The sequence below is a fragment of the Hyaena hyaena genome, unplaced genomic scaffold (assembly GCF_003009895.1).
Source record: "Hyaena hyaena isolate Hyena2069 unplaced genomic scaffold, ASM300989v1 scaffold_357, whole genome shotgun sequence".
In the NCBI taxonomy this organism is placed as follows: domain Eukaryota; kingdom Metazoa; phylum Chordata; class Mammalia; order Carnivora; family Hyaenidae; genus Hyaena; species Hyaena hyaena.
Window position 1 is genome coordinate 347,230 of NW_024080990.1, and position 13,426 is coordinate 360,655.

The 13,426-nt window shown below is 44.0% G+C and overlaps 1 protein-coding gene across 1 annotated transcript; it reads right to left on the reverse strand.

Annotated features, from left to right (window-relative positions):
* Nucleotides 1-2,136: 2,136 nt before the first annotated feature.
* On the reverse strand, nt 2,137-5,978 carry FZD1 (frizzled class receptor 1). The gene has a single exon (XM_039250039.1). It carries the CDS (start codon nt 5,952-5,954, stop codon nt 3,972-3,974), a length of 1,983 nt encoding a protein of 660 aa, XP_039105970.1. The 5' UTR covers nt 5,955-5,978; the 3' UTR covers nt 2,137-3,971.
* Nucleotides 5,979-13,426: the final 7,448 nt, after the last annotated feature.

Genomic DNA, 13,426 nt, shown 5'->3' on the forward strand with positions numbered 1-13,426 from the left:
ACACACACACACACACACTATGGCATCTTTAAAAAAAACAAAAAAATTTTAAAGACCAAACATGGTATCAATGAAAGTCATCTGAAGCCACCCAAGTCCTGAAATGTTTTGTGGTTTAGGCAATTTTTTTCTTAATTGGTCACCAACTCTTCACCGTGGTCTCCTTTCCTAGGTAAATGCTGGACTTTAGGAATGATGTAATTTATAGCGGAAGCCTTCATTGCTCAGGGAGACAAAAGGACCAGGACTGTAAACCCAGGCTGACAAATCATGACCCCAGACTAACTGAAAAATCTGGCCCAGCTCTTTTGCATATGCTTGACACTGGCTGCCTCTGAGATTAAAAATATGACTTTCTGCTCCCACAAAGTTTAAGTGAAAAATGGCTTAAAAAAAAAGCATCAGAAGGCTTTCATACTCTGTATACATTTACTATAAAAGCTGAATCAAGCACACGGTGAGTGGGAAAATTGACTTCAACTGATAGCTGGTTAAAAAAAAAATAGGCAAACCAAACCATCTGAAAATAGGGTTTGTCATGGAAACAGCATGCTAATGGGACCCTATTCCCGGTACCTTTATGGTTTTCCAGGAAAGTCTTGTTTTGCCATTGGTATGAAAAGAAACAATAGAACATACTGGCTTTCTATATGCTACACAATTTTAAATAAGTTGCTTCCTAAAAACAAAGCCTGGTGATGACTTGAAATTTTGTCTTTTAAGGCTATTTAAATCCAGCATTATAAAACCTTTTTGCATCAAATTTATAGTTACATCATTTTAAGGACACCCACAATTAGAATCTTTTGTATTTATTTCATGGATCAAGACTAATAATCTTAAAATTTTTTCCCCAGAAATAATCTGATAGAAATACCTAGAGAGGAGATATGTTTTAATTTAGCCTAAGAATCCTTTTTTAAAATTCTATACACAAGAAAACCTTCTCGGGTATCTACCATAGATTAACGAAACAAAGAAAAAAAGGAACATAAAATTGCATCTTGCTATGTAAAATTGAATGCTGTATTTTCAATTAGATTTAATATTTTCATTTGCCTTAAAATAAATAATGATAATGACTTAAAAGACAATTAACTGCATTATAACCATGAAAGTAACTCTATTGCATCAATGGTCTTCATTTTAGTTCCTTGTCATTTTATCACAAAATATTTTCATTGGAAAATTTAATATAAATATTTTTAGTCTGTAAAGGAATAAGAGACTTGTTTTCTAAAGATACTTTAGGTTTTCCATCTGGCGTTTTACATTTCTCATAACCTTATTTCCATATTGTAAAATATATAACTTTGCACCTCTAGTTTATAAAAATTAGTGTGTGTATACTTATGTATATATGTATATATAGACATAATGTAGATACATATGCATATGTATATATCTATATATACATCCTACATATATATATATATGTATACATATATATAAATTCCAGCTAAGAGTAGACCAACTAGATAATTTCTCTGGAAAAGGTTCCTTGAACAATATAAAAATGGGGTCTTCTGAAGCAAACGACAAAACAACCTTATACACCCAACTACTGTTTAAAATGCTTATAAACACACAGTCAGTTAACCATTTATTGATTGCCTATTTATGGTTTTGGAATATCCAAGATTATGAAAAAGACAATACCTCAAAAAAATCATGATCAAGGTAATGCCTGATGATTTAAATAAACGTCCATATTATAAAAAGTTATGTAAATTTAACCCTTGAAAGAAAAAAGCTTTAATATTAAAATTAGAGTTCTCTTTTTAATAATTCTTTCTGAGTAAAGAAATAATTTGGAAATTTCTATTTATACTGTTACTGTCATGAAAGCAGATAATGTCTAGGAACTTGGCAATGTCAGTAGCAACATTGCAAGTAGGATACATCTTTGGAAGGGCTCATCTGAATGTTTAACGATAGACTTTTTCATTGAATTCCTGAATTTATATACTTTGGGACTGGCTATGAGACACTATAAAATGTAAAGATAGTGGTATAAATATGAAAAAAAATGTAAAGATAGTTTAGACAGTTCCAGTTCTGTTGTTTTCAGGCACAAAAACCATATAATTTTGTACAAAACTTTGATTTTTTTATTTGTGAAATTAAAAATATGGTATTTTATATATATAAACTTCTATTCCTCTATAAATATAGATGATTTTGTGATAGTGAACAGAATAAATGCATACCAAAACCAAAGACCATTGTCATTTTAGGGTATGACAGACATAGATAAATTTAGGTCCTAAGTACTGGCATTTGGATAAACTCTTAAAATTTAAAACAATACAATCAGGAGGTTTGCTTTCCTCCTCTTTTTCACAGAAAACTAAAGTGAATATTTTTAAATGGCTTTGAAAGATTTACATCTGACACATTTCTGTAAATCCAAAAAAGAGCACACAGGATTTAATGCAGTAGAACTGCACACACTGTCCCTTTACCATGCATGCCCATGGTTTTGTTTATTTCAGGATCTAATCCCACCAATTATTCCACCTCCTTCACCTCCTGGAATCCTACAAGGTTATCTTTAATGATGTGGATTGTTCCTCTCTCACTGTGTTGCTGTATAATCATAATATGTTGAAAGTATAAAACTTCTACATTTTAAAGTTTTTTTATATATGTCTAATTATTTAAAAATAATAAAAAGCACTTCATTTTGAGAAAGTCCATTACACGGAAATCTCCTTCAAGTTTTCCTATTCAGCTTAGGTTCTGCTGTCCTGTTAAGGAAAGCAAAGATCAACTCTTTAACAAAGCTTTCCAGGTGACCTAATGTTTCCATTTTACAGAAAGGTAAAATCTAAATGTGGGCTGTCTTCAGTCCTAGAGGCAGTTTGCCAGGCATCAGAATGCAATTAGAATTAACATTTTATAACCTCCATCTTCAGTCTCTCCCCACCCACACAAAGCTCCAAGCTTCTTCCCAAATCTCAGCAACCACATCTTTCCGAGACGCTGGCCAAACCCATACCAGGTTTTAAACACTAGAGAATGAAATGAGCTCATCCACCAAAAATTAGACTTGAAAAAGTTTGGCACTGGTTACCCACTCACCCTCTAACCAACTTAGGTAGAAGGAGGCAGTGCCTGGGCGTTGGAGGCCAGTGTGGAGGCTGGGGCTGCCACAGCCCACATCTGTGGGCCTCCATGAAGCTAGGGGTAAGGTTCTCCACAGTGAAAAATTCGGTTTTGGATAAAGCGGCAAGGCCTTCACAATCTGCTCCCCCCCCCCTACCCCGCCAAGGGCACACCTGGGACGGGCAGAGGTCTACCCCCGGATCTGGAAGCTCTGTGGAGTTCTATATCTAAAGAGCCCCAACCCCTAGCAATGAAGGTAAAGGAAAAAGCAGAAAGCGGAGGCGGGAAGTGACCTGGGCCGCGCAGCCCCAGACGCACCACGACCTCCGCAGGGAGGGGCGCGCCAGAATAAGCAAGAGCACCGTGCGCTCCGGTTTTATCTCTGCGGTACTCCGAAAAGGCAAAGGAAAAGCCTCAAATGGTTAAACCGCCCTAAATAATTGAAACTTAAACAAAACAAAACAACAACAACAACAACAAAAAAGGAAAAGGCAGAAAAAAGAAAAACGCGTGACCGGTCATCATTTAAATACAAATATACTTACAAAAATCTTACACAAGCTATTTACAATCATAAAAGCGTACAGTCCTGATACCAGAGTGTGAGAACCAGAGAGAGGTCTGTTCACCACCCTCCCCCATCCCCCCCCCTCCCCCCGTGGCAGTTGGGCCCTCCAGTCCGTTTGCCCCCAGGGACGGAAGCTTTTGCAGGAGCTGTGTTGTTAAAAGGAGCCTGCGAAAAGTGATATGGCTAGTGAGGAAGCCTTGAGTAGCCAGGCTTGGCAATAGTTCCATGGGGCCAGCTTTATGAGAGTGGCTGGGACGAAGCCGACGGCTGGGAACGGGCTGAGCCCCCAGGTCTCTCAGACGGTGGTCTCCCCCTGTTTGCTGTTGGTGAGCCTGGTATAGAACTTCCTCCAGGAGTTGAGGGTCTTGCCGGACCAGATCCAGAAGCCTGATGTGATGCCCACGATCAGCGTCATAAGGTACTTGATCATGAAGACTGTGAAGTCTGGGCTCATGGGCGGGTGAGGCGGGGCGCCTCCACCCGCCTGGAGGTGGGGGCAGGGGATGGCGTAGCTCTTGCAGCTCTGGGCCACCCAGCTGCGCTCCCACTGGTCCCGGAAGGCCTGCTCGTAGAAGTAACAGGCGATGACAATAGTAGCTGGCACCGTGTAAAGCACGCTGAAAACGCCGATGCGCACCATGAGCTTCTCCAGCTTCTCGGTCTTGGTGCCGTCGTGCTTCATGATGGTGCGAATGCGGAAGAGGGATACGAAGCCTGCCAGCAAGAAAGACGTGCCAATGAACAGGTACACGAAGAGCGGCGCCAGCACGAAGCCACGCAGCGCGTCCACATTGTTGAGCCCCACGAAGCACACCCCGCTCAGCACGTCGCCGTCCACCTGGCCCAGCGCCAGGATGGTGATGGTCTTGATGGCCGGCACAGCCCAGGCGGCCAGGTGAAAATACTGCGAGTTAGCCTCGATGGCTTCGTGACCCCACTTCATGCCCGCTGCCAGGAACCAGGTGAGCGACAGGATCACCCACCAGATGGAGCTGGCCATGCTGAAGAAGTAAAGCATCATAAAGAGGATGGTGCAGCCCTCCTTCTTGGTGCCCTGCGCCACTGTGCGCGCCCCGTCCTCGGAGAACTTGTCGTTACACACCACTCGATCCTCCAGCAGGAAGCCGGCGATGTAGGCCACGGCCACTGCAGTGTAGCAGCCGGACAGGAAGATGATGGGCCGCTCCGGGTAGCTGAAGCGCCGCATGTCCACCAGGTACGTGAGCACCGTGAAGAGCGTGGAGGCGCAGCACAGCACCGACCAGATGCCGATCCACGTGCGCGAGAAGCGCAGCTCCTCGGGTCCAAAGTACATAAGCCCGTACACCTTGGTCGGCTCACAAGGCGCACCGCAGTCCTTCTCCCCAAGGAAGTGGTAGTTGAGATAGGAGGGCACCTTGAGGGCGCGTGGGCAAGAGAACTTGCCTCGCTCCGACGCGCCGGAGCCCCCCGGGAAGCCGCCGCCACGGTGCCCCCCGCCGCCGTGCTGAGGGTTGCTGGTCCAGAACTCCGGCAGCAACGAGGGCGTCGGGGTGCCCTTGTCCGATGTATTTTGGCCCACGCACAGCTCGCCGGCGCCGTGCACCGGGAACTTCTCGCACTTGAGCGTGTCAGGCCACTGGAAGCCGAACTTGTTCATGAGCGCCTCGCAGCCCTGGCGCGCGCGCTCGCACAGGGAGCGGCAGGGCGGCAGAGCCTGCTCCAGCACCGTGCATACTGGAGCGTACATGGAGCACAGGAAGAACTTGAGTTCCGCCGAGCACTGCACCTTCACCAAGGGGTAGAACTGGTGCACCTCAAGGCCCGCATCCTCTTGGTTCGTGTGGCCCAAAAGGTTGGGCATGATGGTCTGGTTGTACGCGATGTCCGTGCACAGCGGGATGGAGATGGGCTGGCAATAGCCGTGGTCCGGGATGGAGATGCCCCGCTCGCCGTTGTACTGCTGCCCGCCCTGCTGCTGCTGGGGCGGCGGCGGCGGCGGGGGCTGCTGCCCCGGCCCGGGCCCCTGGCCCGGCCCCTGGCCCACTGCCTGCGCCCGGACCCCCAGCAGCAGCGGAACCTCCAGCAGCCAAAGCAGTAGCAGGAGCCGGCGCGCCAAGCGTCCAGAGTCAGCTGGGGGGCGGCGGCGGCGGCTGCCAGCGTCTCCGCTCCCTGCCGCCACCGGGCCAGCTGGGAGCGCCCCGGCATAAAGTTCCCAGCTCGCGCCGCCGCCGCCGCCGCCGCCGCCGCCGCCGGTGGCGGCGGCCCGGGACTTCTTAGGCGCCTCCTCTTCAGCCATACTTTCTCGGCTCCTTTCTTGGCGCCGCCCGGCTGGGGCCGGCAGTAGCGCGGCCGGCGGCAGCTCCCCCTGCGGCCAGGGAGATCTCCGCGCCGGTGCCCTCCGTCGAGCCCGAGCTGCGCTCAGCCCGCTCCCCCGGCTCCCGCTCCAAGTCCCGCAGCCGCCGCCGCCGCGGAAACTTGCGATTCATGAAGCGTGGGCGGCGGGTAGAGCCCGGGTGGCTCCGGCGCGCCGGGGTCGCGTCCCGCCCTCCTGGCCCCCGGCTCGCTGGCTCCTGGCTGGCGGCGCCGCGCTAGTGGCCGCGGCCCCGTAGAGCGCGCAACTCTCGGCAGCCCAGCAGCCTCGGCTCCCCCCTGCGCCTCCGCCTCCTTCTCCGCCGCCGCCGCCTGACCATTTGTGTCAATCCCTCAACTCGCTCGTTCTCCTCTCCCTCGCGCGCCCTCGGACCGGTTTCCAGGCGCCCCGCAGTCTGTCTTTCACCAGGAGGGAGGAGCCTTGAAACCGACGCAGAACTGGAGGCTCAGGGACCGTCGCCCAATCGCGGCACTGGCTTCCCCGCGCAAAGGGCACCCGCTGCCTGCTTCCCTGAGCGAACGTCGGCGGCAGGCGGGAGGAGGAGGAGGCGGGAGGAGGAGGAAGTAGTAGTGGTGGCAGAGGCACCGCTCAGGCACAAAGAGTGGGTTTGCTATGAAGCGGGACAGGCTTGGTTGCGTTTGCTTTTGCGGAAGAAAGGGCGAGCACTAGTAGGAGAATGGTCCCATATGCTGCTGGGGATAATGGATAGGAGTCGGCGGACCCCGGGACTCAGCTTTGCTTTTCTTTTATCCATTTTCATGTTTAAAAATCCTGCTCTTAACTCTGGTTACAAACAGCGTTAAACCGAGCACCGCGATCAGAACAGATGCCTTTGACTTAAGGAGCGCACGGCTTCCTTTGAGTTTATGCCTGTCGAGGTTTTCTTTAAAAATATTACTCTAGTAAGTCCTAGAGCTCTCAGGTTGGGCTTGGCGGGCTTTGGACGCGCCATTTCCCCAAGGAGAAGTTCACGGGATTGCTGTCAAATGAAGAACAACAACAAAACACAAACACAAACTGACGGGATTGAAAAAGTAAAGCCAGGTGCGCCATCCGCTACTATTAATCTTTCTTGTAGTCCTTTTTCTCCTCTTGAATCAAGTCAAAAACAGAAGCAAGGGGAGAGTAGCCATTAAATATTTAGAGAGAAAAAGTTGAGAACCCGACGACCTCTCTTCGGGAGCGTCTTCTCTACTCGAGCCCCCAGAAGTGCCTCGGACCGGAGGAGCAACGCCGGCGAACGGCCCGGGCTGTTGGGGAGCGATTGGAGCCTTCCAGGGTGGGGGACGTCGGGGCAACTCCTGGGAGTGTCAGACTGAGCCGGTTAGGAGCCAGGCTGGGCTGCAGCGAGGTCTTCCACCGGTGTACGGAGCTGGGGATGCCAGTGTAACAAACAGCGAAGTCTGAAAGCAAAAGAGCTAACTGCACGTTCCCTTCCTAATTACAAACAACACAATCCATCTCAGCCTACGTACATTCTTGTTTTCTTTTTTTTTTTTTTTTTTTTTTTTTTTTTTTTTTTACCGATGCTTTAACTACGTGACTCAGTTGTATCAGTAAAGTGCCATCATTGTATTAATAATTCTACCTAGGATTTGTTGGTCTATGATTAGACTTTAGGGATACTTTCCTACAATTTTTTTTCTTTTGTTTATCCATCCACTCGTTTAATACATATTTAGGAAGCACATCTAAGTATGTATTTCAAGTGATATTACAAGCGATATTAGGTAATAGAATACAAAGAGATGTACAAGACAAGGCATGGCCTTACAGGAAGGCATAGTACAGTAGGACATAGAAAGGTAGATAAGTTATCTTGTCGCCCATCGCAAAGCTGAATGAGCACAGCTGAAGCAGCCAGCCAGTGGAAATGGGTGAGAAGTGTTCTGATAGAGAGGTGGGTGGACAGTGCAAAGGAGAGAAGATCTTTAGTGCTTAAATTGCCAAAGGGAGTGGGGATGCAGAGTGAGTGTGGCTGAGATATCTTAAGGAAGGCAGGAGAAAGTTTTAGTCCATTCTAAAAAGTTTGGGCTGAATAATCTACAGACAATAGGGAGCTATTGAGGGTCACTTTCTCTCACCTACACAGCAAGGTGGTTTCAGAAAGACTGTGAAAGATGGAACCTGGGGCATGTTGTCATTGGGAAGCTTGGACATTAGTCTAAATATAAAGGTCACTACTTAAGATGGGTGCTACTTGTACCATATATTAACAGAGCACCATATATTAACAGGTGTGAAGCTCATCACCATGCATGCTGGTGTCTCTGAAGGATGTGCAGCTGTATCTTTACCTGATAAACCAAAATGACATCTATTTGTCTCAGGTACATATATTATTGTTTTTCAAATATTCATGCACATAGCAAATTCATAAAATCTGTATTTGTTTTAAAGTATTTCTGGATTCCTAGTAACTTTTTTTTTTTAATGAAAATGCAACAAGTACTAAATGTACAACAGGTACCATATGTGAATGTGTGTCTGTGAATTGACAATACGCAAAATCTTCATGTAAGATTTTGATACTGAAAAGGAGGTGCCCTCTGAGGTCCTTTGAGCACACCGTCTATAACTGTTCACTTTACCTTCCAGCATTCCAGCCCACAGTCTCCCAGGGACACTTTTTCTCTAGCCCTCTGCCCTGATGTTCATTCTTCTGCTGATAGTATCCCATGCTTAGAAACTCTATCAAGACACCTCCCGTCTACCATTCCTCTCTTATAAAGACTTATCTGTTTTGTATTCTGTTCTCTCAAGGTCATTACTGGTGAAGCATAGCATGCATTAAGCACCCACCAACACCACTGCTCCAAACCTTCTTCTCCCCCAACAAATGGGGCCTAGGGATTAAGGCAGAGTGCTCAGTTCTGTTCCTCAGTGTAGGTGACACTCTCCTGCTTCAAAAGTTGTTTTACTGAAATTCTTGAGCTTATTTTATCTACCATCGGACACTGAAGTTTACTAGGGAGAAGGCTCAGAGATGCTATTGGTGTTAAAAAAAAAAAAAAAAAAGTCATTGTTGCCAGATCATGGAACTGGAAGGAACTAGGCATCACCTAGGAACTACTGAATTTTCTCCTGTTTACAATGAAGAGTATTATGCCCAGATATGTTAAAGAATGAACTTCCGGCAAAATGGCCTTGTTTGGTTTGAATTTCATCAGATGGTTATTTTAACTCTTTTTATGTTCTTTTGAATAGTTATAATTCTTTTTTTTTTTAATGTTTTATTTCTAGGAGAGAGAGAGAGAGAGACAGCGTGAGCAGGGGAGGGTCAGAGAGAGAGGGAGTCACAGACTGAAACAGGCTCCAGGCTCTGAGCTGGCAGTCAGCACAGAGCCCGACGCGGGGCCCGAACCCACGAATTGTGAGATCATGACCTAAGCGAAAGTCGGATGCTTAACCGACTAAGCCACCCAGGCGCCCCTGTTACTATCTCTTCTTCATCACTTTTGGTCTTTCCTTTTCATCCAGAGTCGTCTTTAATATTTCTTGCAGGGCTGGATTAGTGGTCATGAACTCCTTTCATTTTTATTTATCTGGGAATCTATCTCTCCATCTCTTCTGANAGAGGGAGTCACAGACTGAAACAGGCTCCAGGCTCTGAGCTGGCAGTCAGCACAGAGCCCGACACGGGGCCCGAACCCACGAACCGCGAGATCATGACCTAAGCGAAAGTCGGACGCTTAACTGACTAAGCTACCCAGGAGCCCCTGAATAGTTATAATTCTTTTAATTAAAAAAAGAGTCAATTTTCTGTAGTTTTCTCTCCGTCTGTGTAAAAAAAAAGACCGTGTAATATTAAAAAAAATCATTTCCTGAGAGTTGTCTTCCAAAATGCAAAAACCTAGATCTTTCATTTATTTTATATCAATCCAGTATTTCATTTATTAAACATATGTGACATAGAGGAAGCTATTAAAATAAAGAACAGTTTAGAGTTGTAACCAATGACAATGGGTGTCATGGAAAGTCTTTTGGGGAGGTGATACAGGCTGTGGATAACATACTGTTAGAAGAGAAATATGAGCAGCATATTTTTACTTTAATCTAAAATATATCATTCTCTCAGGATGTGGAAATGTTTGAGATTTGCAGATAAAAATGACTAAATAAGTATGAACTATTATGAACTTTGTAATAAAAATATTTCAATTAGGCAAAAACTATAAACATAACACAGTTTCTCCTTAATATTGGTTCTTCAAGCTTCAGACTCAGTCAAGTTTTCTTATATCAAAGATCTTGTTTTATCAGTCCTTTCCCAAATCTTTTGAAGTTTCTCCAGACTGCTTATGTCTGGTTGAATGTGGATAATTACCAGGGCTAGAGATCCGGTTCCAAATACATACAGTTGAGTGCACATGGACACGCAAGCATTTAGGTGAATGCTCCACAGACAACCTGGCAGACCTTGAACTTTTAGGTGAGTTGTTTGGCTGCTGGCTTGTGGGTGGCAGGGTTGAATTATCTTTGTTGAATAACAGAGAGTATAATATGTGTTAAGAGTATGTTTTTGAGCACCTATCGTATGTATTTGGCGTTATTTTTCTTAATGTACACTATGTATGCTACATTTTGTCACTTAAATTTTATCACTCTTTGAGGCAGGTTATACTAATTATTATTTTCTTTTAATAAATGAAGAATCAAATGCTCAAAGTAGTTAAACAACTTGTCCAAGGCTTTATAGCCAGTAAGTGCCAGGGTAGGCCTTGTGTCTGATCAAAGTCTATGGACTTTCATTGAGTAAATATGTCTATCTTAAAAATTATAGAAGAAAATGTGGTTTCTGAGATGTGCATCTCATGGATTCCTCAGTATTTAACGTAGTTTTTTTATATGAGGATAACAGGGATAACACCTCTGGAACTCAGAATATAAATATTTGCTTGACACTCATGCTGTGTGGAATGGTATTTAAGAAACTGGGTTAGGGATGCCTGGGTGGTTCAGTAGGTTAGCATCCGACTTCACCTCAGGTCATGATCTCACGGTTTGTGGGTTCGAGCCCCACATCAGGCTCTGAGCTGTCAGCACAGAGCCTGAAGCCTGGTTCAGATTCTGTGTCTCCCTCACTCTCTGCCCCTCCCCGTTTGTGCTCTGTCTCTGTCTCTCTCTCTCTCAAAAATAAATAAACATTAAAAAAAAAAAAAAAGAAATGCTAGTTTAGATCTAATATAGTTTGAAACTATAAGATTGGACTTTCACCTCTGAATCACTTTTGTATGCCAGGAGTTCAGTCTTCAATTTGAATTCCTTGTGAAGGGATATTGATTGGTTAGAGAGCTGAGAGTGAGGGAGAGACCCCAGACTATGCTATTGCCTTCTACCTGGGAGGCATCACCTAGGAGTCTATCATACTGCTTTTGTGACACTGTAGGTTAGAAACGCTGTCAGAGCTTTTACCCTAGATCTCTACCTTATTCCTTCTTGAATTTTCAACCCAGGAATTTCTGCATAAGCTAATTCTTATCTTCCCAAACATCTGTATCCTTTTGCAACCATTCTAAAACTGTCTTTTCTTTTTTCCTTTTTCCCTTCATTCTTACACAAATCTGCTCTTGACATTGGTGAGATAGTTTTTGGATTCTTATACACAGAGCCTCAATTTATAAACTCTCTTTGAAAAGCCCATCTTTAAAATATATATATTGCTTTTCCTAAAACAGCTTATCAAAAGTGACAGTCAGCTTGATTATCTTGACTTTTATCTTACTTATAGCTGATTCATTGTAAGAGCCTAAACTGACTTATCTTTTGAGAGTCAGCTATGATTGGTTAGAATGTACATTTTAATCATGGTAAGACTCAAAAATTTAATATAGAAGGGTGTAGATCTAAATATAAATCATGGATTCTTTGTACACAAATCTCACAAAACACATTTAAAAAATAGAAGTATAAAAGGAAAGAGAAATCACCATCAGTGAATTATCATCAGCAAAGTTGGATTATAATTACCCTAAATCGTCCTGTAATTTGAAGATTAAAGTATAAAATTATAAAAAGTAAAAAAGTATAAAAGCTAAATATATTATTTAAATCTCAGTTTCTCCAAAAGACAAGAGGCAAAGAGCTATTTCATGAATCTGCTTTAATTACTCTGTTGTTGTTATGCAATTGGAAATAGTGTATATTATCTGGGAAAACTTTTGCAAAATATATAGGCATTTGTATTGGATTTAAAATGTAGTCCTTCCAAATACCATATGTTTGCACGTATAGGAGGATTAGGAGGAACTTAACTGAGGAACAAGGGGGAGAAGAAGGGGGGAAATGGTGGGGGAAAGGGAGAGAGGCAAACCATGAGAGACTCTTGAATGCTGACAAAAACTGAGGACTGATGGATGAGGGGGGGGGGGGGGATGGGCATGGAGGAGGGCACTTGTGGGGAAGAGCACTGGGTGTTATGTGGAAACTAATTTGACAATAAACTACTTGTAAAAAAAATAAAATAAAATAAAAAAATAAAAATAAAAATAAAATGTAGTCCTTCTGTGAGGCCCTGGGCAAGAAATATAGATGATCCCTTGTAAATTAAAACCTTATGTTTCATGAGCTGAAAGAGGCCTCTCTGATTGGCTAAGATGTGGGGAGCAGAGTTTGGAATCATTTTGGTGCAGAAAGAAGTTTTTAAGAGAACAAGTAAATCTTGTGCCTCTGTGAGCAAGCCTTTCTGCTCTCATTTCTGGGCAGCGTGACATTTTTTTGTGTCTGGGGGAAATAATGTTGTGCATCTTTTAAAAGCATAGTGTAATCAAATTATTTTTTGTTTGGTTTTTTATTTCTTGCCTTAGCCTGAAATCTTATGGCTGAAGGTATCATGGAAGTCAATCCATGGTTTCTAAAGTACTAGTACAGATTCTTCTTAAAATTGCATCTTTGGGACTGTGATTAAGAACAAATGGAACATGGAACCAGGCATTTCATTTCAGATCTGACGTTTCTTTGGCCACAGTAAAGAAGAGCACTGGGCTATTTGTACTTTAGTAGACATCTAAGGCTAAAAAGATCCTAATATTTGGGGAAAAAAAAGTAAAAGAGAAAGAAAAACATTTTTCCCATGAATGTTATCATCATATCATAGTACCTGACTTAATCTTCATGACAATCTGCTGCAGATAGCAAGATATTCAGTTAAGATGCAGAAACGGAAGCTTAAGACACTGACTTGCTCACACAGCCTATCAGTGGGGGAACCAGAATTCAAATGCAGTTACCACCTGCATTACCACAGTAGTATGCCAAAGGAAACAAGATAAATTCCATAACTTTTGTAACCTAATTAAAGAAAGTTCATTAGGGAACACAAAATTCTGCCAAGATCCCAGCTCTAAGATAGTTATTGGGGATGTTTTAGTATAAAGGATATCAAATACTATAGGGCA

Excerpts from the sequence above, each read along its gene's own strand:
- FZD1 (XM_039250039.1), bottom strand. The coding sequence starts at position 5,954 with ATGGCTGAAGAGGAGGCGCCTAAGAAGTCCCGGGCCGCCGCCACCGGC.